At 45.3% G+C, this 26,935-nt stretch overlaps 2 protein-coding genes across 6 annotated transcripts in view; one reads left to right on the plus strand and one right to left on the minus strand.

The window, feature by feature from the left end:
* PPP1R13L (protein phosphatase 1 regulatory subunit 13 like) overlaps positions 1–23,978 on the minus strand; it is a 74,229-nt gene extending 50,251 nt beyond the window's left edge. Inside the window, exon 1 of one of the 2 annotated variants that reach the window (XM_029571820.1) lies at positions 23,830–23,978. In XM_029571820.1, coding sequence (XP_029427680.1) covers positions 23,830–23,963 — 134 coding nt within the window. In that variant the 5' untranslated portion in view covers positions 23,964–23,978. Of the gene's footprint in view, positions 1–1,086; positions 1,230–23,829 lie in introns of those variants that run through there. The other variant, XM_029571822.1, reaches the window with a different exon arrangement.
* Positions 19,533–26,935, plus strand: part of CD3EAP (CD3e molecule associated protein) — a 31,415-nt gene continuing 24,012 nt past the window's right edge. For 2 of the 4 annotated variants that reach the window (XR_003852008.1, XM_029571823.1), the window contains exon 1: positions 19,533–19,668. The gene's annotated coding sequence lies outside the window, so the exon portion shown is untranslated. Of the gene's footprint in view, positions 21,160–26,935 lie in introns of all 4 variants that reach the window. The other 2 variants (XM_029571824.1, XM_029571825.1) reach the window with 2 other exon arrangements.

Genomic DNA, 26,935 nt, shown 5'->3' on the forward strand with positions numbered 1-26,935 from the left:
CTCCTCCTTAGCCCCAGGTGCTGCTGTGCTGATAGTCATCAGAAACCCGCTCACCTCCCGCCATGCAGTTATTTCACCAATATAGGTAGAGTATGAACGCAACGGGAGCAGGGGGATTTTGTGCAAGGCGGCGGCCTTTCATTGCCCAGGCTGGGAAGGATTTAGAGTTCATAGAAGAAGCGAGAATGGTTCATTTTGCTATTGAACTGGAGTCTTTTTGGGGGGGGAGAGGGGAGCTGGCTGTTTCCCTCCTGCTGTTTGGTGCTTCCAGCTCGGTTGGAACCAGAGTTGGGATCTGGCACACGAGCCTTTATTTATAACTTCCATGGGATCTTCCCCTTTTATTTTTAGACCCCCTCCCCAGTCACCTTGCGCTGATTGCAGTGACTGTCCTTGGCCCGGGGGGGGGGGGGGGCATAGGGGGTGGGGACGGGCATACAGTCCATGGGTCCCAAGCCTGGCCACTAGGTGTCAGCATAGCTCGATGACTGGAACTGCCTCCATAGCCTTGGTCTGTCCAGAAAGCTAAACTCAATCAAGGAGCTGAACCCATGTCCTCCATAAAGCAGATTCAGATTGTGTTACTGACATGATACATTTTATGTGCATTGCCAAAGCAGTGTACAGACAAAAAGGGTAGGAAAAGAAGGGGAAACAACGAGCACAAGGATAATAAGTACAGGTTACAAAAAGTAAAGGACACAGCATCCCCTAAGCAGCCCTTTAAAAAACGTTCCTCCTGGATATGGGAAAGAAAGGCACAGAGCCAAACACTGTGGCAATGCCAGTCCTTTAAGAAAAGGTTGGGCACAGCAATAATCCATGCCCATTATTCTGTCTTTGCCCTGCCAGTGACTTGGCAGGCTCTAGGGCTACAAGCTAAATCCCAAAGCTGGCTAAACCTGTTTCTGCTGCCAGGCATTATCAGCTGGGCGCAACAAAACAACAAAACTTATGCCTTAAGAATCCCAAACCACCAGGCGACGGGATTAACACTCTGAACCTATTGCATGAAGAATGTCTCTCTCTGCAAGCACACACAACACCACCCTTTTTATGGGTTCACATAGCTTGGCATATACTTACATTAAAACCTGGTCTCCTGGGACACTGGAGAAAATTGCTGACATTTTCCATGCCTGTAGATCACTCTGAGGGGCTGAGATCTGTTCAGGAAATTCCCTTCCTCCACCCCCAAACCCCTCAGAGACATCCCCATACTGCCCCTATAGAGGGCAGGGGGAACCAGCCAAAGCTGGATGGTGATATTTGCCCATCCTCACTGAAAGCACGCACAGTCAGCTGTGTATCTCCGTACAGCCCACGAGTGGTCATACCACTCTGAGACGCTGCCTTCAATCGGTAAAAAGGAAAACTGAAAGTGACCTTGCAGCCTGCAGAGGGAGGTTAAGTGTAGGTGGCCTTTCATAGCCCCTTCCTCCCATTATCCTTTAAAATAAAAAAAATAAAAAAAAAAGTCTTATGCTTCTCTGCCCAAAGCATTCTACACCTCCTCTCCTCCACCTTTTCTAAGGTTATAAACCACACGCTACAAAATCAGTGTGCCAGCACAGTTTCAAAATGGCCTATCTTTATGTCCAAAGACTGAACCTTCCCTGCTAGTTTTGCAAAGAAGGAGGGGGGGCGAGGGAATTTCACAAGCAAACACTTGTGCAACACACTCCCACTGAGGGACTTGTGCATAATTCTTAACATGCAGCCCCTGAGACGGCAAATCCTAGCGTGTTTTGCACAAGCGTTTGCTTGTGAATTCTCTTCAAGTCCACCTTTGCTAAGGCTGCAGGGACTTACAATTTTGGGACAGACCCCCCCCCCACTCGCATATGGTTTTAAAACTGGGCAAACAAACATTGCTGGCTGTGTGTACTTTGGAACTGGTCCCCAGTATGCAGAGGGTCTGGCTTCCTTTAAGTGATGAAATGCCTCTGCCTGAGATAAGGCACAAGGCAGATACAAACAAATAATTTAATCAGCAAGGGGCACTCAGAGATAACAAGCCAATGACAGATAGAAAACAGGCCCCTTCCAGAGCCAAGTTTGCATCAGACCAGGTGAATTCCAGTCTCAGCTGCAGGGTGGCAAGGATCAGCAGAGCCAGTCTAGTGCTGCAGCTGATCTCCAGGGCAGTGCACCGTACACCATGGACAGATTGCTGCAGCCTGGTACAGACAGGCATGCCAGTGAGGTTTTGTTAATTTTATTAATGAGCATACTAAGGACTCTCTCTCAATAAGGATGTTTGAGAGGGAAACCCAGTGAGTACACAGCTCAGTCCTAGCCAAAAAGTCTCCTGTCTAGGCCCTCAGATCCTGCAAACCATCATTAAAAGACAACTAGTTGCAAATATCTTTCCAATTTCAGGGTACTAATAGTCAGCAGAGAGGCCATTCAGGACATTACTGGCAGCTGTACCTTAAAATGAATGAAACCCCTGCTTGATGGGGGGGTATGTGGGGGTCCCAGGGCCACTTTTCAGGTCTCTCTGCCACGCTCAGTAGGACTCCAGGGCAGCATTCTTTTCCAGTGGGGGGGGGGGGGGGGGAGGAAAATCAATCTGTCAAGGTGTCAGGGGCTATCAATTTCACTGTTCAGGGGAGGGAGGAGGGATCTGTTCACTTTCACCATAAAGGGATGGGAGTGCCGACAAAATACTCTGGAGGCTCGAGTGGCGCGACAAAATTAAATCTTTACTGCAAAAGTCTTAGATGGCAAAAATGGCTTGCAATCATGGTTTGTGGGATGGAGAGCAGCAGAATCTTCCCTTCCTCCTGCTCTAACCTAACTAGTGGACTCCCCAAAATCCTCCAGCCAGGGGTATCTGAACTCTCACAGCAAAGCAAAACCTCAAAAGGGTAAGTCCAAAAATCAGCAACCAAACTTGTGGTACTACTAGCAGCCAGAAGGAACCTGGTCCCCTTCCCACTCTAGAGGGTCGCCGCAGCGAGACAGGGGTTAAAGCAGGCGCTCATATAGAGCGACCATTTTCCTAATGAGTGCACGGCCGCATTCCCTGGGTGCCCGATGCATAAAACAAGGTGCTGCATTAAAAAGGAAAAATGTTGTGCATGCCTAATCCTCAAATGCAATGGGCACCCAGATTTGCAACAGGCATGCACGCGGTTCATCCCACTTCAGGCTGATTTTGTCACTTGCTATTATGTGTGCATGTTGTGAATGATCAGGGTGTCTCCAAAAAAAAATTTATTTTTTTTACACATCAAGCCATTATACCTATAATTTTTAAACACTAATTATACTAAGCAGGAGGAATCACAGAGGACAGTAATTGACTCGCAGATTGACAATGCCACCTCCAGGGTGGCGTTAAATTTGCCATGTTAAAAATGTGTGCATTGGGCACCCGGTGATTTTCTGCATTGGGGGAGTAATGGCTAATAGCCTCATTTACATGGAATTTACATGCGATGGGTGCTATCAGCCATGCAGTTTGGAGATTAGTGCATCCAAAACACTCACGCTCTGTTGCATCAGGTGCTAATCTAGCATGTCCAGAACGCATGAAAACCTGGATGCACTTTATTGCATTGGCCCCTAGGTGTTATTCTGAGCCATGAGGCCTAGAACCCAAAGCAGAGGAACAAACTTCTGCTCTCCAACTCAAATGCCACACTTTATAAAAGCAGCCTGCAACATTGCAAACTGGCAACGGGCTGGTCATGCCAGCAACCTTCATGGAGGAGCTATTCTACCACCTCTTCCTATCCTAACTCAACTAGGACTAGTCTCATAATGGATCCCAAAGGGTCATTACATGAATAAATAGCCAGCACTTGGGTTTGAGTTTATAATCAATGCAGTTTAGAAAATAAAAAGACACACACACCAATAGCAGAGAAAAAAACCCAATTACAAATGATTATATCACCAACATAAAAACCTCTCACTTTACCATGAAGAGAACCACCCACCAATTAAATTAAAATGCAGGCAAAAGGAGAAAAAAAAATGTTAATTCTGAAGTTAGCATAAGGGCTTTGTCTAATTCTCAAAAACCTGATTTAAAACAGTTTTGTGTTTTTATGGAACCCATAATTTAATTCCAGTCTTGCATCCAGAGGAATAGCATTCCATAATATAGGAGCTTGGTAGGAAAAGGTAGAGCATAAAGTATAAATAAAGAGACCAGAAATGTGCAGACAAAATCCAACTAGAAACCACAAGCCAGACTCTGTATGCAATGCAACAATGGAAGAACAATTGCCGCCATTCCTCAAAACAATATAATGATAAAATCAAGACATACAAAACATCTGCAGAGACCACAGAGTCTCCACTAGGTGGCCCTAGATCCTGGCCTTGAGAGACAGCAGTGAAGGAGCAACCATCCCCTCAGGACCTCCACCTGAGGTGCCTCTGAGATGGTTGGATCCCTGCCTAGAAGGGAGGGTCAGGTCAGTGAGCAGCAATGTCTTTTGTGCTGGCTTCCAGAGAGGGAGGAGCTGCTTTCTGCTATGTCAGGGAGACTTACATCTATAGAAATCAGAATAATGCAGAATGTTGCAATCGGTAGTCTAAAAATCTGTTTATTCTGGTTCCATTTTTGCTTTTCTCCAATTGGCCCTGTTTTGTCATGTGATCTTTGGCACCATTTCTCTACTCTTCTCTTCAGCATGGACGCTGCAAACCCCACTTTAGTGAGTAGTAAGGCCATACAGCACCTCTTGCTATTCCCCTCAGGAAGGGACGTTTCCTCCCGATTGAAAACAGCTCAGAAAAACACAAGCTTCTTTCAAAAGTCAAGATGCCTTCCCTTCTCCTTGTCCCTCAGGGCTTAAGCCTAGGGGCCCTACATAAGGGATTTCACCACTCCCAACTCTCAGCTCATGCTCAGCTCCCGTATATATGGCAGAGCTGACCAAGGCCAGGCTTTGGGAGAAAGCCATACCAGGGATCGTCTGAAAACATCCGATCCCTTAAAGGTGGTCAACAAGGAAGGGGGGGGGGGGGTGGGAATGACTTATTGTAAGGGATTGGAGTTTCTAACATATCTCCAATCCTAGGCCTTTACTCAGCCTTCGCCATACACCTGTTCAAACAATGAGTTCTTTCTTTTAAAAAAAAAAGCAAAAGAGCTGGAGGAGATTTTCCACAGGAATTGAATTCCATAACCTTGGACCAAAATACACAAACGCATTCTGTCTGGAAACAGTCTCACATATGATAGCACTGCCGGCAGCACCTGCTGAGCAGTTTGCAAGGCCTGAGGAATATACCGACCCAACCAACACAGAATTCCTTGACGCAGGCATCTGCAAACCACAGAAAGCACTTTAACTTGATCCCACCGCGTAATAGGGAGCCAAGTCAACCCATCAAGAATTGGGGAGATTTATAAGCCCCGAGATTCCTTTCCTCTCAATCAAATGGGCGGGCTGTATTCTGAAATAACATCTAACTCCCAGGAGACTTTGATGAAAGGGGCAATAGAGTAGTAAGATTTTCCCCAGTATCAAAGGGGAACAACAATAGTAGTAATAACCGTTTCCCGGCAAGAAATGCTCACAGCTGGCAGCTCTCTCAGTATCACTTTATGTAGGGTCAATTCTTTCGGAGACCATCATGCATTGATCGCAGACCAGAGACATTGCTAGCATCTCAAGAACTGCTGCTCTAATCAGTCCCAACTGTGAATCTATGATAATTGTCAAATGCAGATAAAAAAGTCACATATTCTCAAAAGGTCTCTCAATAAAGGATAAATTACACCATCAATTTCTCAAAATGTAGGCCCACCGATATTAACCTTTCAATCCACATCTGCTTCAGGTGTATCCAAATTTAATTCCAAGACCCTGCAGCTAAACCATCCTGCCAGAGCATTGTAAGAAGCTGAGTGGGTTACATTAGGGAAGTTCAGTTTATTGTGAAGGACATTTTGAGAGAGCCTTATGTGCATTTGAAAGTTATCACACTCATGCCTGGGACCCATGGTTATAATAGCAGGATGTCTCTGGTTTGTCTTCAATACATGAGGGTCTCCAATAGACCTCACCCTATGAAATGTGATTTGAAGTTGAGACTATTTAAATTGGGCTCATGGGGAGTTATGTTCAGGTACATCCCTGTCCCTGAGATAACTGAGTGAAGTGACTTGCCCAAGTTTAACAAGGAGCAGCGATGGGATTTGAACCCTGGCTTCCCTGGGTCTAAGCTTTAGGCTACCCCTCCACTTTTTGAAAAGACCGACAAGGAAAATGATTTCCCCTAACCTTGTGAAAAATTAGGTCTAGATTCTTATAGGCAAAAAAAATCACCCAGTTATACACTACTGGCTCAGACAACGGCTACCAAAAAGTTAAACTTGAAGGCCAGCCAGAACAGGAAAACAAAGGGGTGGTTTGTACCTGAGGCAATGGAAGGTACAGAGACTTGCCCAAAATCTTAGGAGTGGTAGTGGGATTTGAACCCTGGCTTCCCTGGGTCTCATCCTGCCTTTCTAACCCCCACTTTAGGTGTTGGTGCCTTTGGATTTGTATTGTTCCCTGAGCATTTGGACTGCTTAAGTTTTTGTTCTGCTGAGAGTAGAGATCATCCCTGCTGCAACGAGTGCACTAGATTCAAGGTAGAAGCAGCAGGAAAGCAATTTTCTGCTACAAGACAAGACTCAACACATCTGGGTGTGCACTTGCACAACACCAAGAGAAGGTTTAACTATGACATGACTGGAATAAGAGGTGAGGAACACTGCAATGGCACCACCAGCCTGCTAATCCTCCTCAGTCCTTACTCCATCGATTGTTCACTTACAGGCAAATTTTAAAGTGCAGTCGCCCATACACATGCGTATGGGTGCACGAGCAGACATACGCTGGAATTTTTTATCATGTATGCACATGTATGATTTAGAATATGCCTGCCACGCATAAGTATGCTCATTTTAGGCAGTTACTCGAGCAAATGTACGTCGCGTATCTTCCTTGGGATTTTGTCAGCTTTAATGCACATAAGTGGATTTTAAAACAGGCTCCCACGAAGGACATTCCCAGTTTTTCTAATTAGTCAACCAGCTTGCCCCGTCAGTCAATCCTGAGGTCATCCAGACCCCTCTGGTTCTTCATCCTGCACACTCCCCCCCCCCCCCCCCAGTTGTTCCAGACCCCTCACCTAAAATGCGATTTCTGCAGACTTACTCCTCATCAGGAGCAGCAGTAAACATACATGGCTAACAAGCAGCCACGCACCGTGGCCTCCGGTTTTAAAATACAGCGTTACGTGCTTAACTTGACCCCGCCCTGGAACACCCATGGCCTCGCCCCTTTTCCAGCTTGTGCACACGCATATACACACGTAATTAGCGGCTTTCAAAATCCACATTATTGCTCATGCACGGCCTTTTAGTGTGAGCAACACTTAAATTCAGCTCTCAGTCCTTTCCCTTTCAGTAGATAATTCTAACCGTGAGCAGCAGAAACTCACAGCTCCTGCAGTCCCAGCTTCTTCCAGCAGGAGTCACTGTACAAGAGCACTGGCTGTGGGGGGAAGTTCACAGATTTCCAAGTACTATCTCCTGTCTTTTCCTGTTCCGATTGTGGTAATACCAAGCCTCTGGTCTGAAGCATACGAAAGGATGGCTGTGAGTTAGGTCCTGTAGAACAGTGGTCCCCAACCCTGTCCTGGGGGCCCACCAGCCAGTCGGGTTTTCAAGATATCCACAATGAATATGCATATGAGAGAATAATTCTCTCTCATGCATATTCATTGTGGATATCTTGAAAACCCGACTGGCTGGTGGGCCCCCAGGACAGGGTTGGGGACCACTGCTGTAGAAAACCAAGGAACCTTCAGCCATGCTAGTTAGCTCTTGGAAGAAGGATCTCAGGGGAAGAGCACGGTCTATGAATGAGCATCCATTTACTGCTGCAACTGCACAGTAGAAATCTGTATTAAATGTATGGCGAGAAGAGGATCATTTCTTCAGTTTCTGATCTGCTCTGGAAGAAAGTTATGGTTAGGTGCTCCATGCCTGGTTTTGCACAGCACCTCCCTCAGTCCAGTTATACTTATTGGAGTTTTTCCGTCTGCCTGACCAATATAGCAAGCAAAAAAAAACTGCTGTTGAGAAAAGATTTTTTTTTTTTTTATTGCTAGAAGTGTAAAATTCTTAAACTGGATGCTAAATACTGGACAAGCTTTAACACAATGCAGGATTAATTTCCACGGTCTATTGGAAATGGGACTGTGAACTGCAAAAATCAATGCATTCTTTGGCTTTTGAGAACATTTTGGGAGGTAGGACATTCATAGAATAAATTTCCACTCTCACACAGAGCTCAGTGTGTAATACTCAACATGCAATACCTTGAGGGCTGTAAAGGTGGAGGTCCATGGTCATGAATTGTACAGAGAGTTTATTATTTATAAAAGGATAAGCCATTAGACAAGGTGTGGGCTTGTTATCTTGAAATTAAAAAAAGATGCTTAATATCGAGGGGTAAAGAAGGAGCTCCTGATGTTTTCACAAGTGTGTGATACCAATTACTAAACTATGTCTGTTGGAAACTTGTTTTTGCTGTTATATGTCAAAGACTGAAAAATCAACAAGTTAGATAGTGCAACTATCCCCACTCCAGAGGGATGGATGCTGAGAACGGACAATCATGTGAAAGGCCACAAACGTCACAGGAAGCAGCCGATCCAATTCTGCTAATCGGAGACAAGTTGCCTTCTAGCCATGCTTATGGTCAGAGAGGCTGCGGAGCATGTCAGGGCTGGGCTGCTCACGTGAAAGCGGCAGCAGGAAAACCAGGAAGAGGAAATGACTTTCCCCATTGTCTGACATGTGGCACTTTCCAACTCACTAAGCTCTTTGGGGCAGGGAACCTTCCCATGCACAATCAAAGCCTCATTCCTTTCACTTTGCTGAGGGTGGCATCTTCATTATACAGCATTCAGTTTCTGCCCCGTTAGCCTCATCCAAAGTAGAATTATACAACACTTTTTTTTTTTTTTTAATCCCCTTCATGCAGGTTGGAAGGTCCAGTTCTTCCCCATATGAGGTGAATGATGGTTGCCAGAGTGGTTAAGTTCACCAGGCCCCTCCATTCCCCTCACCACCTCTCCCCTGTGGTGCTTAAGCCTCTCCTCACTGCTGCCATGATAGTTTTCTTGTATAGCACAATGCACACCGATAATGCTGCATAACATTTAATAAAAAGGTCAAATACTATGTGACAAATAAAATTATTTATCACAGCTTGAGAAATATTGTAAAGATGTCTTTCTTCCTCTTTACTTCATCCTTGCTCTCTGGCAGAGGGTGGGAGAAGACCTCACTGTTCTGGGATGAGAAGGAAGATGACTTATGTGCCAACACTGACTGCCCCCCCCCTCCCCCAGGAAGGACCAGGTTATCATGAGGAGAGAGAGAGAGGGCCATCCATCCAGTCCTCGGCGTCACCCTGTATATGTAGCTCACCACTGGAGTCCCAGCTCCCAGAGCTGCCTGGAATGTCACTAATGCCAAATACTGCCCGATGGCATCTCAGCAGCAATGAACGAACAGCAGCACTCAACAGACAGGAACGGGCAAGCACCTCCCGATATGGAACCAGCATATCCTGTTTAATGACATCAGATGGCAGAGACGGACACTTCTCAGGGTGAAATCACGGATACAAACCTCCATGGCAACTGTATCCATAACTGCGGCCACAACAAAGGGGGGAAAAAAGGACCGAGTGTGACAGCAGCAGCACTGTCAGAGGTTGGCAATGTGACAAGAGCACCAGAATCACCACCAGCAGCCCCTGCGCGTGACGAACTCTGGAGTCCTTCTTCAGAGAAGAGTCGCGTCTTAAGGGCTGTATATGGCCAGGAAAGCTCTTGTACTAGGTTGTCTCTGGAGAATTTGTGCTTTGGTTCCATTAAAAGGCCACTCAATAGAGAGTTTCCTATTCTCAAAATACAAGAGCCTTTCCCATGCATCTATGAGAAACCGGCTCTGCATGGCACTCTGCACTGGGTCAAGAAATGTGTGACTTGATCAAGAGTGACACCCAGTGGTCAGTGACACCAGAGTCTATAACCAAGGCTGGTGAGTTTTTGGTAAGATGCTTCAGGGCAGATCCTCCGACATTGGTTTTAAGATGTGTCCTAATTAAGCATCATGCGGTGGCTGCCACACAGAGTCCTCATGGAAGTCTATTCTTGTACCAGCCCCCTCTGAGGATTTCATCAGGACTCATTTAGAAGCCTTTCAGCCATCAGCAAATGGTAACCAGAGCTGGCTCAAAGTCACAACCTGGCACAAATGCGACAGCCACATGGATGGGTTGCTGCATACTTAGCTAAGGCAGAAGGGTGCATCAGCAGCCATAGCTGTGTCCGAGCAGTCTGTTTAAGTATCCATTCTGCTCACCCCTTGTGAAAACGTGATAGAAAAGGTGCCATTAAATAACCTTCCTTAACTCATCCTTACTGGTACACTGCAACCAGAGGGAACACCATCTAGTGATCAAAACACACCTACCTTTAATATACTATAGACATCTATTATCACTATTATAAAACACGTGGCTCCTCTAGACTAAGGGCCTTGCATAGCAGTGGACTCATTGCACGAGTGCACAGGGCTCTGCCCCCATAACTTTACTGGCCAGAGCATAACTTTACTGGCCAGGCAGATTGCAAGGAACAACAGTGGAGGGGAGAGTGTGGAGAAGCCAGAGTAAAGGAATAGCCACTCTGCTGAAGGTTCACCTAGGGCATTGGCTCCCACATCTGTCCTGGAGGAACTCCCAGCCAATATAGTCTTCAGGATATGTGCAAATATGCACGAAATAAATTTGCATGCAATGGAAGTAGTACATGCAAACATCTCATATACAGGATTATGAATATGCTAACAACCTGACTGAGTGGGGGTCCCTGCCAGGACAGGTTTTGGAATACTGATCTAGATTGCCCAACACTCTTACACCAGCTCTGCCCATTACACCACATTCATGCCAGCAGGAGAAAAAGACGCCTCATGTCCCACTTGCATGAGCCAGAAGGTGGTAGAGATGTGCTTGTATCAGCCAGAAGAACATAGAGGCTTAGTCTGCACAGGTGAGAAGGCAATGCCAGCATGTGGCTGCCCTCCCAACAGTCAGCAGAGAGGCTGGCAGCATCAGGTTAATGAGGGGAGGTACAGGCAAAGGAGGAGTGCGCTGGGGTCAGAAAGGCAAAGGAGCGTGCTGGTCAGAGAGCAACGGCTTGAGAACCAGGGAAGCCAGGATTCAAATCCCGCTTCTCCCATCGACACTCCTTGTGACCTTGGGCAAGATACTTAATCCTCCACTGCCTCACTTACAAACTTAGAGGCCTATTTAATAAAAAAAAGTCTTCTCCCGTTTGTGTCTATGGGAAAAATAGTTAGCAACTAGGGCCCTTAGATTGAGCAGGGAACTACCTCCTGTACCTGATTGTAACTCTCCTTGCACTCAGATTTGGAAAGGGGAATAATTAAAGCTAAAATCTAAGTATATAAAAAAATAAGGAGCAGCCCATCCACAAACGTTTGCCCATGGCTGCTCCCGGAGAGTGGCCTGTGCGCGCACCAGGAGAGCAGGCGCTCGCCCGCTCTCCCACGTGGTTTACTGTATCGGCCCGTAAGTGGTTCAAGCAGCCCTGGCTCTAGAACAAGTCTTCTTGTTCACAAGTCCTGGCTTCTGTAGCCCCTGCTTTGGGTGGCAACTAGTTTACCACAGGGGCCATAAAAGCGTTTGCACTTCTGAGGCTGGATCACCAGGCTAGCTCTTGCATGGTCTCTTTCCTCAGGGCCTGAAGCCTTGTGTGGGTGGGGGAAGGAATCTTCCTTCAGGTCCCAGGATGACCGCAGCGCCTCGGGGGGGGGGGGGGGGGGGGCTCTTTTCCCTCTGGGAGAGGTACAACTCTTACTGCTGTGACTGACAGCAGTGCCAACACCACATGGAGACTCCGTGTCCAAATGCAATACTTTACTGAAGGTGAATCAGAGGGATAGATGGCACCGTTCAAAACCCGTTACAGTCCTTCCTCGATCTGAGCAAAGGTCTCTTACTGCCAGGACAGGGGGAACACTCGCTCTCCAGGCATGGAAAAAATGAGGTTGCCAAGTGGGCAGGAAGACCCCTTCAAAGCTGGCAAACAATTGGCTAACAATCTCTGCACAGAGTCCCAACTTCTCTCCCCAGGGGTGTAGACTCCAGTTGGGTGACCTCAATAGATCTCAGATTGGTCTCGCTCTCAGTTCTCCGATGTGTCTCTGGGTTTCTCAAATCCTATGATGGAAGAGATCCACATGAATGCACAGCTCTCAACATTCCTCTTAGGGGGCAGCAAAAAACAAAAACAAAAAAAACAAACACACAAACTCTTCCTCTCTGTTCTTCTAACCAAAAAGCCTCTTCTCCAAACACCAGCAGCTCTCTGCTGCAGGTCACCGTTATGCCTCTGTCCTCCAGGTGGCTGCAGGTCTTCCCTATCCAGGGTCCCCAGAGAGAGGTTTCTCCATGACCTCCCTGCAGGCAAACACCCAGGGGTCTCGCAGGCTGCTTTCCACAAAAAAGAAAAACAAAAAAAACCCCTCACAAATCCCAAAACAAACCTGGATGCAAACCCAGCCAGCCAGTGAGTGGACTGGAAGGGCAGCTTCCCGACCTTGTTCTGGGACCCTAGACAGGGACTGTCTGAGCCTTCAGAATAGGCAAAAATCAGAAGAAAAAAGAATCTGCACTTCCACCTTACTCCACAACTCAAAAGTACTGCCTCCAGTCTCTCAGTAGGGCACTGCTTTTATAACCTATCCAGGGGGACGGCCATCCCAGAACCCTCAAAAGGGAGGGGCTGAACCAAACGGTGCCTGCTCCCCACAATCTCTACCTGTCTGTCACCCCCAGTTAAAAGAGTTACCATGGCAAGATTAGTAATGAACCCAATGGGTCATTACAGTTACCCATGGCAGACAATAGTACTAGTGTAATGTTACATGTAATGCTTTTTCAAGCAAGTTTTAATTGTTCAATGTAAACAGATTTGATTTGCATCTAATGCAAGAAGACCGGTATATAAAAAACCTAAATAAATAAATAAATAGTGTGCGAGAGATCCTAGATACTGGTAAAACACACACACCAGCATTTACATTCCTATTACGTTTAACACAAAAACATGGCGGCAGAAAGATCATACAGCCTAACTAGTCTCTGCCACACTGTTTACTATATATCCTCCTCCTCTGCAAACTCTTAGCTGGTCCTGGTTTACATTTTCAAACCTATGCTGTGCGCAATATTTTATCCCCGTTTATGGCTCCATTGTTCATGCACTCAAAGTTACTCAGCATGTACGGGACAGTTTTTCAGAAACTTATTGCCTCAGATTATATTAAACATTAACAAAAACAAATCTGGTTAAATTGCAACACAACTGCTGTCAAATCACCAATTTTTGAATTTGGCACCAATAAGATCTCTTAACTGTTCGTGATTTAGGAGGGCTATTTGATAATAGAGTTGCAATGACTATACATAGTCATGCAATACTTAAATCTGGTTACAATAAGCTACGCATACTTAGGTGGTTAAGACCTTTGATTTCCATACTGTACTACATTTTTTGCCAATATTGACTACTGTAATTCTCTATTTCTAGGTTTACCTGCAAATCCATTAAGATCACTTCAGATATCAGAAAATTCTGCTGACTGTCTAACTGGTTGTAAACATTTTCATCACATTACTCCCATATTGATCTCATTGCACTGGCTACCAATAACAGCGCATTGAATATTAAATATTAACTTTGATTGATAAAATTGTTAATAGGGACTCCTCTTCATTTTCACAGTCCCCAGCACACTCTTAGATCGGTAAATAAGGGACTTCAAGACGCACCATCATTGCACTCTGCTCATTTAAATGAAATATCCGCACAATTTCCATTGCCGGCCCCAGACTTTGGGAATATCATGAAGGAATTCCTACAGCTGACATCTGACTTCAAAATACAATATTAAAATCTAACACCCCTGGCTATTTAAGATAGCCAATGAAGTCAATTAACCTGCATGCCTAATTTCGAGAGCCGATGATACCATTGTATTTTACTTTCTCCATTTTAATTTTTTTGTAATGTTATTGTATATTGTTACAAACTATGTATGTTTTTAATATGTAAACTGCCCTTTTCATTCTCAGGACAATATATAATACTCGAAATAAATAGTCTGCCCATCCACAATCCCTACCACACCCTCAGAATTCTCATTCTTTCTTGAATTCAGATACTGTCCTTCACTTGGAGACTGCAAAACTATTTTCCTAGATTACTCCAGAGTCTCCCCCCTTCACCCTCATCCCAGAGCTTCCTCTCCGATGTATGAGACCAGCCTCCTTTCTTCCACAGGTACAGCCAGCCCCTAGGGATAACCATAAGGCACACACATACCAAACAAGTGAAGTGGACTGCTGTAGGGAAGGTCAGAATCACAGGCTGGCTTTATAGGATCCCATCAGGAGAGCTCACTAAACAGTGAAAGAAGGCATTAACCAATGGATCATATGAGAAACTTACACCCTAGAACCACCAGTAGAATAAGCACTGCCTCCGAATGGGGGAATTTAACCTGGACATTTATAAATAGGCGGCTGCATGAAGTCCAGGGAAAAACCACAAGTAACCCCTGTCCCAACTTCTCCTGGTATGCAGGGACTCATGGGGGAGGTCATGGGCCGGTTCTGTACTCATGCTCCCAGGTGTACGGCAGGGAAGACTCCATCTTTCAGGACCTCTCTGCAAACAGTCTAGTAAAAGGAACCCAATTCAAACAATTATTTAAAAATAAAATCTTTTACTGGCCAGCTTGACTGCTGTTTTTTCTTGCCTGCTTTTGGTTAGTTATTCTAAGTCAAGCAACTTTTTTGCACCATTTTTTTTATGGTCTTCCAAGAGTTAAAAGGATTGAATTTGTTTTCAGGCAGATTTTACAAAATTGTTAGCCAGGTATTATTTATATGTTTATTCACCAGGGGTGGATTGGCCTATCGGGGCTTTGAATATGACTGTTGGCTGGTTGAATTGGCCACTTGATGAAAAGCGGCAAGGAAGCCACTGCCAGAGGCCAGGCCAGGAGGGCTGAAGAAGGAAATGAAAGGCTGTGGGCTGGAGCCCAGGCTGAAGAACACAAAAGAAAGGCTACGGTCTCCAGGCCACCGCCGGAGCTGGAAAAGAAAGTGAATGAAGAAAGGCTGCAGCTGCCGCTGGAGACCAGGCTGGCGGGGCTGAAAATGAAGACGAGTTGTGGACCACCGCCAGAGGCCAGGCCGACGGCTGAAAAAGAAGGTGAAGCGAGGGTGTAGTGGTTGAAGGAAGAGAGGCAGAAGCCAAAGAATGAGGGAGCGAGAGGGTGCCTGCGTGTGTATGTATATATACATGTGTGCACATGCATAGGCGTGAGAAAGGGTGCCTGCCTCTGTGCTCAAAAAACAGGAACAAGAGCAAAGCCATCCACAAACCCATGGAAAGGAACTTTAATAAGTTCAATATCTATACAGAAAAACAACAAAAATTATATAAAAAAATGAATCAAAAAAATTCTTTGTATAATATACCCAAAGATCTTTAATTAAACAAACTTTCTTAAAAGACTGTATTAAACCCACACTTTCACTTCCACAGACAACCATCCACACTCACATCCATCTTAAAGCCTAACAACCTAAGTAATGAAACAAAGTATCCCACCAGAAACAATGTATCCTTACCAGTGAAACAGAATATCCATATTACAAGGCACACGGCTTTCACAGATCATTTTGTCACTAAACAAAAAAAGTCCTTCCTTCAAACTTGTTTATGAAGGAATCCTTCCTTCGAGGTTTATAGCTCTAAACGCCCCCCCCCCCCCCCAAAAAAAAGAAATCCCTCCTGTTTGCACAAAGTGTCCACAGAAAAAATCTCCTACAAAGGTCTTTGTTTCACCCGGGCTTCCTCGGGGGGACCCATCGTGTCCCCTCTAACAATAAAAGGAATTCACCGCCACTGCCCAGCAGCGCAATCCAGGCAATCGTGTTCAGCGATACCTGTTACAGGTCACAGCGGCAGTAAACCCCCCAAAATGTTGTAATCACGCAACACAAGTCCAACAGCGCCCATTCAGTATCGGCGACACGCATACAGAAATGTTATTTCTCAGCCGACACCATTTTTCCCGCAGCACAGATGGTAAATCCTGTTGAGCGGCGCTAGTTTTCAAACTGAACGTCTGCGGATTGAAATAGCACTAATGGTACTACACCAAGCCAGCACTAGAAATGAATGAAAACAGGTATGAGATTGATATCAAATCCACTGCTGTTAATGCAAAAAACACAAACTTTACCACCAAATAACTTAAAATAAAAGCAGCAGTTTAAATCACTCCCAATTTTCTCTATCATAACAGTTTTAAACCATTTTAAGTAACTTCAACTAACAATAGACAAACAAAATTTAAACCCCGTTTATCTGTATGATTACAGCAGAGCAATCACAGAGAAGATTCAAGATGGTAAATCAAGCCAAAAAGAGAGTCAACCAAAGCTGCCGTTTTTATATCCTGATTTTTTTGAACAAAACTTTATTCCTATCCTCAGAAAAAGGCTTCCCACACAATGGCTTGATTCAAACCCATTGGGTGAACAGTTTGCCATTTTAAAATATAGGCTCGATCGTTGTAAAACATTACCACCCCTTATCATGGGAACACGTTGGATGATGAAAACGCGGAGCTGATGAGTGTTGCTGATTCATCCAATGTGAGACCAATGGAGACTCAATCTTTTGTGTCGAAACAGCTCTTAGGTGTTTTAACTTCCCTCCTCATCAGGCCGATACAGTAAACTGCGCGGGAGAGCCGGCGCTCCAAGGCAAGCGCCCGCTCTCCCAATGCGCGCCCAGGCACTTCTCCTGGGCGTGTGATTTTTGTATTCAAATTAGGGCCCGCACTAATAAGGAGGCGCTAGGGTCACTAGCGCATCCCTAGTGCCTCCTTATTGGCAGAAGTGGTGGCTGTCAGTGGGTTTGATAGCCGATGCTTAATTTTACCAGCGTCCGTTGTCAAACCCACTGACAGCTACAGGTTTGGAAAACGGATGCCGGCAAAATTGAGCATCCATTTTCCAACCCGCAGGCAGATTTTTTTTTTTCCCCAGAAGATTTTTTAATTTTTAATTTTGAGGCCTCCGATTAAGTTGGAGGGTGTACAGAAAAGCAGTTTATGTGTACAGAAAAGCAGTTTATGCTTTTCTGTACACTTACCCAGTGCCGTCAATGGTTAATGCCTGCCTTTGGGCAGGCATTAATTTCTGAAAGTAAAATGTGCGGCTTGGCCACACATTTTGCTTTCTGTATTGCAGGTGTATAAGGGGTAAAAATAGCGCATCGAAAACGCGCAGCCAAATGGGGGCTAACGGTGCACTCGGCGGAGCACCCCATACTGTATTGGCCTGAGTATGCACAATATTTCATTTATAACAAGGACAAAGAATAGCATAAATCACTTGTAAAATGTCACAGATACCCTGTGGGCCAGTTTTGAAAAAAATCCCCCGGGCCCTTATTTGTCTGCAATCCGCCCCTGTTATTCACTAATTGTCTGGTCTGTTATGCTTTTTTTGGGTTCTGTGCAATTAGTGTGTGTGGTTTTTTTTTTTTTAGCTGACAATCTGTGGTGGGGGAAGTGAGATCCCAGCTACTCTGTCAGAAACCTGAGCAGATTTGTCCGTAATAAATGTATTGCACGTCATTGGTTTTAGACAGTTCCTTTACCGACCTTACACATACACACACCCACCCCCCCCCACACACACCCCCCCTCCCCCCCCCCCACACACCCCCCCCCCCCAGCCCCCCCCCCCCGCCCCCACACACACACACCTCTACTTGTGTTAGAATGCAGACTTAGCCATTTACCTTTGTGATAAAGGACCGTTGTGTGAGAAAATCACTTTGCTATTAGGTTAGAGTAATGATTTAATATAATAATTCTCCAATTGCTTTACAAGTTCTATTTTTGGAGGAGGGGGGGGGGGGCTCTGACAGTTTTCTTAGCCTTCCAGCTCAATCGGAACAAGGCTTAGCTCTGGAACTATGAACCTTCATTCACAACTACCCAGGGATATTTCCCCCTCTTCCCTCCCAACCTACCTAGACTGCTCATTGCAGCGGGCCCTAAATCCAGCTGCTAGGCATTACCATTGCATAATGTCTGGGACTCCTTCTCCTAGGGACTCAGCGCTGCCTGCCCAGCATCTTTGGCCTGTCCATGGAGCGGAAGGCTCGAGCTGTACCCTGCTTCTCTGCATAGCAGCGAACAGCAGTGCTGCTGAACCACGGGCCAGCTCCAGCCAGCAAGTTTTAATCTATTAATGTAGATTTGTGTTCAGGGGCATATTATAATGAGAAACGAAACCCACTGGGATGAAGCTACCAACGGGTCCCACCAGAACACCATCTTCAGCTATTCCTTCTACTTTGCAAGTGATGCATCCTCCGGGACCTTCTGAACGCTATTCCAGACTGAGAGGCCGATGCAGAAAGGTTCAGCTGAATGCACCTTCCTTCCTGCGCTTCGACGCACGTTTTCTGTGGGCAAAACTTACTGCCGAGAGCTTGGAGTTTTGCGAGCAGAGACTGTGCTTTCCTTAAGAGTGCTGCTTAGTTCCTTTGCATGCAAATCAATGCAAATGAGGGATCCCCCAATGCAGAGAGGTGCGTTGGCCCACTCCAGACATTTTTTAGCTTTGGAAACTCCAGGTCAGATGGCATTAAGTTTCTAGCACTACTGTCCTTGCACTTAATGCCCCCCCCCCCCCCCAAAAAAAGAAAGTGTCAGATACATTTTTATTGGACTAACAATACATTTCTTGGAGCAGCTTTCAGGAGCTCCAGTCCCTTCATCAGGTCATAGTTTTGGACTTCCATCTCAATCGGCATTAGAGCTGGGATCCAACACCAGAAGCCTTCAATCAAAGATAACTATGCAGGGATATTTTCGCCCGTGTTAGATCCCTTCCCAAAGCACCTAGCTCAGTCAATGCTGCGAGAGGCCTCGGGAAGGGAGCCTGGCTCCTGAAGGCTAGGCAAGAAATGTATTAAGTTAATACAAGAAAAATGGTATTGCCTTGCAGTTTGACAGTTCATCTGGAGTGTCCGTAAAATGAACATAAAATTTGTAGATGTGAGACTAACCTTGGGGGAAAAAAGACAGAATATTAAAATTTCCATAAATAGATAGATATCGGAGCGGGTACTCAAGTTAACATTATTCCCTGAGAATTAAACTGGCTCTCTCCCTTAGTTCTGACGCTGGCCTGTATCTTGCCTGCGATATCTGTCTCACGATTCCCACTAAACATTCTTCAACTGATAAAACCAAGCATTCGGGAGAGGGAGGAGTGGAGCGGGTGCACCTTATCAAGCCTTTCCCCTCCATACAAGGAAGCTTGCCTACAAGCACCATCATCAATACCAAATGCAGTAAGAATAATCTGAGAATTTGCAGTGGGTATGGCTAGAGGTTTCTCCTTCTGTTCTCTGCCTGGGAAGAGTCCTAAAGCTTTTACCTTGAGAATGGAGAAGCAGCAGGAGACCACCACATCGCCACATTTAGGAGACTGCGGCAGGGTAAGAACACTTTTTGACACCTTTGGTATAAAGATCTAAAAAGGAAATCTGATATCAGAGGCAGGAAGCCTTCCACCGCCATCTCCACCCTCCTGATCATTGCTCGTTACACATCTCCCCCAATCACTTTTCAATGGGTGCTTACTTATTTCCACAATTTCTATTCAGCTGAGCCACAAATCTCAGCGGATTACATCGCCACATACATAGAGCAGTAAAGACGTTCACCAGTAACTAAACAAAAGCAGAACAGGAATACAGTCTGCAAACGGGGAATATTAAAATCACTTTTCTCAGGGTAAATAAAGGGACCTATGAGCAAATGTAAAAGCATGTTATGGAGCATGCAAATTCTCTCTCATGCATATTCATTGTGGATATCCTGAAAACCCGACTGACTAGGGGGTCCCCAGCACAGGGTTGGGAACCACTGCTCTCTAAGGTCTTCATTGAACAGGTTGAGACTCCCTAAAATGGTTTTTCCCCACCCAATCATTTAAAAAAAAAAAAAAATTGATGCCTGGCATGAGAGAAATATTACAACTGCAAAAAAAAAAACAGACTCTAGCGCGTCACTGCCAGAAACTATTAACTGCTCTGGACAGGGAAAGGGGACAAATGATGTTAAGAGAGAGAATGCAGCAAGATGACAGAGCAATAGTTTTCCTCATTTTAGCCGTTACAAGGTGCTAAGAGGGAGGACAGATTAACCTGCAACTCCAAGCCTCATCCATAGACTCGAGAACTATTATAGAAAGGCAATAATTCCAACCAAAGTCATTCTGTTCAGCTGTGCTTAAAACAGTTGTCAGGGTCCCCCGTCCCCCCCCCCTTCCCAATGTGTTTCTCTCCTGAAAGAGTAGGGAGGGCTAAGATGGAGCAAGTCCTTCCACTTGGGCCTAGCCCAACTGCTGCTCAGCTCAGAGTGCTGTGGGTAGAATTTGGATTTGATTCCTGGACTGGCCCAGGATGTAGCAGAGGCCATGTCCGGTGCGCCAGAGGGAGAGAGAGGGCCTCTCTGCTATTGCAATGGTGACACCTAGTGGCCAAACCCCAGATGCACATGCGCCAGGTAACAGAAGGAGCCACAGTCTGCGACCCCCTAGCCAAGGACTGCTGCCATGATGGCTGGGCCAGACAGGGATAAGCTGCAGATGGCGGACCATGTTGCAATATCCCTGTAAGCGTCGCTTCCGATCAAGCTGGAAGCATAAAAAAAAAAAAAGAGCAGGAAGAAATTCCAGACCTACCAAGAAAAAGAAAAAAAAAAAGCAGACTCAGAGTATGAATACATCCCAGACAACTGAAGAGAGATCTCAGGGGAAGAGACAGCAGCACAATGAAAAGAACTTTTCAGAAACATAAACCCAACCATTATTGAATTCTGGAAACAGAGCATAGAGAGACTTCACTAACTTCAAGAGCAAGGGTAGGCATTCACAAGCTTCAGCATCAAACTTCAGCCTTAAAATTCAGCAGTGCTACCAAAAGGTAAGTCAGTCAGCTGTTAAAATCAAAATCAGACCATTGAAGTCCTCTTTCTACTTCTGATTTACATTTCATTCCCATGAGATATTACGTATTTAAAGTTCCTGACATTTCTTCCTGCTTTTGCCACTCCTGCTGTTCCAAATCTAAATAAATCTGGGGTGCTACTGTGCTGATTGTCATCAAAGTTCCTCCTTTCCTCCCCCATGCAGGCATCATACTGTTACTGTCATCCATTAAGCATGACTTAGCATGGGCAGCTGAAGCACGGTTCACAAGGAGATGAATCTCCCCTCCCTCAATGGAAAGTGTAATAAAAAAAAAAAAAGGTGTAAACCTTTTTTAAAATGTTGTATTCATAAATCCTTGCATTCAAATGGATCATTACCTCAGATGGAAGATCCCACACACAGCCATATGAGAAAAAAAAATGAGCAAACTTGCTGAAAAGGAGAGAAGACCTGCTCATTCTGTTTGGACCTGCCTGAGGAAGGGAGTGTTAATGTCTGAAAACTAGCCAAGAAATGTATCAAATTAGTCCAATGAAAAAGAGATCACCTTATACAGTTTTTTTTTTATTTTCATAAATCCTTAAGAACATTAGAAGTTGCCCTACTGGGTCAGGCCAAGGGTCCATCAAGCCCAACATCCTGTTTCCAACAGTGGCCAATCCAAGACACAAGTACCTGGCAAGCTCCCAAACATTAAATAGATCTCATACTACTAATGCCAATAATAAGTAGTGGCTATTTCCTAAATTCCTAAGTCAACTTGATTAATAGTAGCTTATGGACTCTCTCATCCAGTAACTTAAAACCTTTTTTAAACCCAGATATGAAACTGCCTTAACTATATTCTCAGGCAATGAATTCCAGAGCTTAATTATTCATCGAGTGAAAAAAAAAACAAATCAGAATTTTAAATGTGCTACTTGTTAACTTCATGGAGTGCCCCATAGTCCTTGTATTATCTGAAAGAGTAAACAGATTTACATTTACCCATTCAAGTCCTTTCATGAGTCTATAGACCTCAATAATATCCCCCTCCCCGTCTCTTTTCCAAACTGAACAGCCCTAACCTTTTTAGCCTTTCCTCATAAAGGAGCCCTTCCATCCCCGTTTATCATTTTGGTCACCCTTCTCTGTATTTCCTTCAGTGCATCTATATCTTTTTATTAAATGTATGCAGAAAAATCTTTTTTGTTTAAAGTATGATAAAATAACAAAAACAGTATATGCTATGGCCTCAAAGAAAAGAGAGGAGAAGTGCGAGTAGGATTAATATGAGATCAACAGAACCAGCTCAGTCTTTCCTGCCCCAGCTTCTGGCAAAAATCAGAATAGCGGAAGTGACATTGTGGGATTCAAACCAACTGTCTGAGCCTCTAAAGCAAACAGCTTTGTGGTCTGTGGGCATGGATCAGCAAACAGAGGCAGCGACATTGATGTACACAGGCCTGGAGATAGGGAAACACTGACAGTGCCGGAATGTGATCCACTTTGAAGTGTCGTATTGGGTTCAACCATGAGGGTCAGTGAGCCTCTTCTGCTTGTTATCCAGAAGAGGTTATTTTCTGATGGGGTTAAAAAATAAATATACTGCAGACCCCAGAAGAGCACAACAGGTGGCACTGTAAGAGGTCAGCTTCAGGAAATGTAACCCTCTTGAGGTCATTATTATTCCAGTACAGCCACAACGTGTGTAGCTGGGGCAATTTTGTGGTCCCACGACAAGGGATCTCAGCCAGGCAAGCACATTGATTTGGTGTTCAGCACATCCACCAAGCTCGTCTAGTGTGTGCAATCCTGAAGTGTATGGACGAGTCAGGGGGAAAGGGTGGAGTCCCCAAGCTCTCCCAGCAGGAGCACTGCTTATTCATTATATTTAGGCGTCTAATTTTACATTTTAACTGATAAAGCCCAGTAAAACACCCCCGGTGCAAAAAGAGATCAAAATAGGTGCATATTAGTTAAAGACTGGAAAAACACGACTTCCCCGAGTACTCTCACTCTCTTGCCCACTCTGCATGTTTGTGGGCCTTTGCCGCGCTCAAGGCTCTTCAGCTGCACACATGAAAGTATTTGAATCAGCCTGAAAAGGTCCCCAAACAATTGTACCTGCGCCGCAAACACCCATGTTTGGTACTCACAAAGAAACCCATTTATAAACACCCAAAATCAGAAGCCCTGGTTATCTTATCTAAGAGTTACAAAAACTGAACAGAAAGAGAAAGGTTAGTAATTTGGCTTTAACCGGCAAATATACCATCTACGAAAAACTTTTCTTACTATGAAGAGAAGGAGAAGCTGAGCCCGATGAGTCCCGAACTGAGAAGAAACGCCTGTGAGCACTTTGGGAGTGGGTACGGTACAGAGAAAGTGATGATGAATCCCTTAAACGAGCAGCAGCAAAGGCGTCCAGCGGTTACGAAAACACCGCAACCCTTTCACTAGCCACACGAGTCACTTTCCCTTTTACAGCCCGGCCAGACAACTCCGTTCTGGCAGCCGTCTGCCCCCCCCTCCCTCTCCCTCTCCCGCGGGAGCCTTTGAATGCCTTCCTCCTCCCCAGAAGTCAATACGAAAAACTCAGCAGAAAGCGACCCCGTTAAAAACAAACAAACAAAAAATCCAGCTGTGGCGCGCAGAAAAGTTAGGAAAGGTCGCTGCTTACCAAGGCGGGACTGGGGAGCGCTTCTTCCTCTGCCGCTCCGGCCGAGCTCCCCTGCTCTGGATCTGCTCGGGGAGGGGGGGGGGCTCCCGCCCGGCGCAGACTTCTCCTGGCTGCCTGACAGGCGCCCGTGTCATGGGAGCAGGTGTTAACAATTACTCAGGTGTGAGCAGACGCGCGCAGTACATGCTGGGACTTGTAGTCCACGTCTAGTTCGGCTTTTTTTCTGCCTCTCTCCCTCCCTTTCATAGGTTCTGCATTTCTTTTTTTCCACATAAATTCCCTCTTTGGGGTTTGTTTGTTGGTTGTTTTGTTTTTTTTACTTCTTCCACCCTCTACTTTTTAATATGTCATTTTTTCTTGGCTGATCCACTGTTAAAGTAGCTACTCACAGACAATGCCCCTCACTCCTGCCCTGCACCACTCACTGCTATTCCAGTATTAAGATCTCTCAGCCCCACAACTTTGCCAATGCACCTCACCCCCTGCCTGGAGGATCCCCAATTTTTCTTATACTGAGACGCTCACCACAATCAGCTCCGCTAATGCACCTCACTCCTGCCCTGCAGTATCCCCCGCTCTTCTTGCACCCCTTCTAATCCTGTGTTTCTTTTCTTGGAGAGCGCTGGTCTGGAGACGACTGGAATGCAACGCACCACCTAGTGGCAACAGATGGACTCTCAGCAAATACTGTATACATGGTTTTCTATGGGGGAAACTACAACTTCCAGCAAACTTTGTTCCTGAGCTTCTGTTGACACACGAGTGTGGAATTCCAGTTCACTCGTCTGTGCCCCTCCTTCTTTCCTTCCTTTCTTCTTTCTGTGCCTTACTTTTTATCTCCTTTTGGCAGATTCCTCGGGGGAACACCCAAGAAAGGCAGCACATTGGTCACTGAACACATTTAGTTCTCTTAACTATTGCCAGCTTAACACCCTATTTTATCGGTCAGCAGCTTTACCCTAGCCCTGGATTTTGTAAAACTCATCGTAATTGTAGTCTGCAAAATTAGCCAGCACCAGATTCCAATGAGTGGCAGTTAAAATGCCAGGAATTAGAAGTTTCTTTCTTTACAGAGGTGACTAGGATGTCTCTAGACACGGTTCTGTATAAGCTGCTGGGACTTTATCCACCAGAAATGAGCACAGATATTTATAAAGACGTTGTTTTTAAATGCACCCAGGAGGCCATAGGATTGTGGATAAACGACATTCTCTCCTCCTTTGCTAGTTGGTAAACCACTCCCCATGACTGTGAGAGTAGCTGTGGAAAGTGCTCCATAGTTCCCTCTAAGCTGAGTGCATGAGGGTTGCTCATACATTTTGGAGCATCACTCACATACAGTTTTCTTTGTGCCATTACAGAAATGCAACGCTAATACTGGCGCTCAAAAATTGTGGTTTAAAAAAATTGTTGTATGCATGAGAAACAAATTGCCACACACTCCTTGGAGGGAGCATTGAACTGTGCTCCAGCCTGGACTTGCACTGGCCTGGGGCAGGAGTAAATACATTGAGGCCCAGTGGTGTCTCTAGACAAAATTATTTGGGGGCGGGGGAGGCAAGCCAAAGTGACATTTCCATACATCACACCCAACCCCACAGCATGGTCCCCTGCCTTTAAATTGGCTACAAATGACACAATAAGAAAAAGTCCCAAGGACCTTCTGTGCAATTAAAAAAAAAAAACAGAAAGTTTCATCTTCATGGTAAAATTATGATTACAATTATTTAATAGCCTCATTCAACTATTTCTTCAATATGGATATGAGCGTGAACTCTGAAATCAATGCATGAAGGGACAGAATCTCAATATGAACCTTGCACCTCCAGTTCAGTAACGTTTTGCATCCATAGACATGTCCCTTACAATTCAGTTTGGGCATTTCCCTCTTACAACTCACCATACAAAATACAATTTTCAAATTTTGGTGTTGCCTCAGTAACAGCAACATGAAAGCCTTCCACTGCAAGATACTTGGGGAATTAACACAAACCCTGCAACACTCAGAAGCACTAACGCCCAGATTTAAAACAGCATCAACCCTACCTAGGAAAAGACAGCATTGTAATATTGCATAGTGCCTGGAACAACAATACTTCTCCTACAGGGAAAATACAACCTGCTGTATTGCAGCAGATCCTTACGGAAGCTACACACTAGCAGAATATCTATCTCATACATCAGTTACACATGCAGAAGACATACAGACCTTCACCAAATGCAGAATAAAGTGACCACAAATATAAACAGAAATGTGCAAACTCAACTGGAAACTGCCACAAGCCAGATTCTATATGCAGTGCAACAATGGAAAAACAAAAATATCACCATTCCTTATAAAATGTCAAACAATAAAATCGAGAATATAAAACCACACTCATAAAAAGACTAAATACTCAAAACAACAGATGAATAGAATATCCAAAATTTCCCAAACACCAATAAAATATTTTAAAACAACATACACCATTCCTGTGAACTTTTGATTTCCAACTCCCTGATATTGTTGTGGATTAGTGGGAGGTAGGGGAGGGAACAGAACACACCCACCCACCACCTATCTCTCTCTCACACATGCACAGGCTCTCCCACACAATACCCCCTTCTGTCTCTTTCTCACACATACACACACCGGCTCTCTCACACCCCCGTTTCTTACACATGCACACATAAGAGTCTCTCTCACATGCGTATACACACACATAGATTCTCTCTTGCATGCATGTACACACACAAGCACCCTCTCACAATCACAGACATGGGCTCTCACACACACACACACACACATAGGGGCTCTCACACACACTCTCGAGGCCAGCTTGCCAGCAGGATGGGAGTCCACTGGTATCTGCTGGGACCTCTTCTCTCTTTGGCCAGCATGGGATGGGCTCCGCATCAGCCTGCTGGGCTATGGCGTTGGTGGCAGCAGGAGTTGCATTTTAGCAAGCATCGTCTCCTGCTGCCACGGGGCCAATCTCATAATAAGAGCTGTGAAACTGGCCCTGTGGCAGCAGGAGATGAAGTTTGCTTAAACTCGACTCCTGCTGCCAGCTGGCGGGGAGGGGGAGAGAAGAAGATTAACACTGATTGGATCAGGCAGGGGTTT

Source organism: Rhinatrema bivittatum, chromosome 11 (genome assembly GCF_901001135.1).
Source record: "Rhinatrema bivittatum chromosome 11, aRhiBiv1.1, whole genome shotgun sequence".
In the NCBI taxonomy this organism is placed as follows: Eukaryota; Metazoa; Chordata; class Amphibia; order Gymnophiona; family Rhinatrematidae; genus Rhinatrema; species Rhinatrema bivittatum.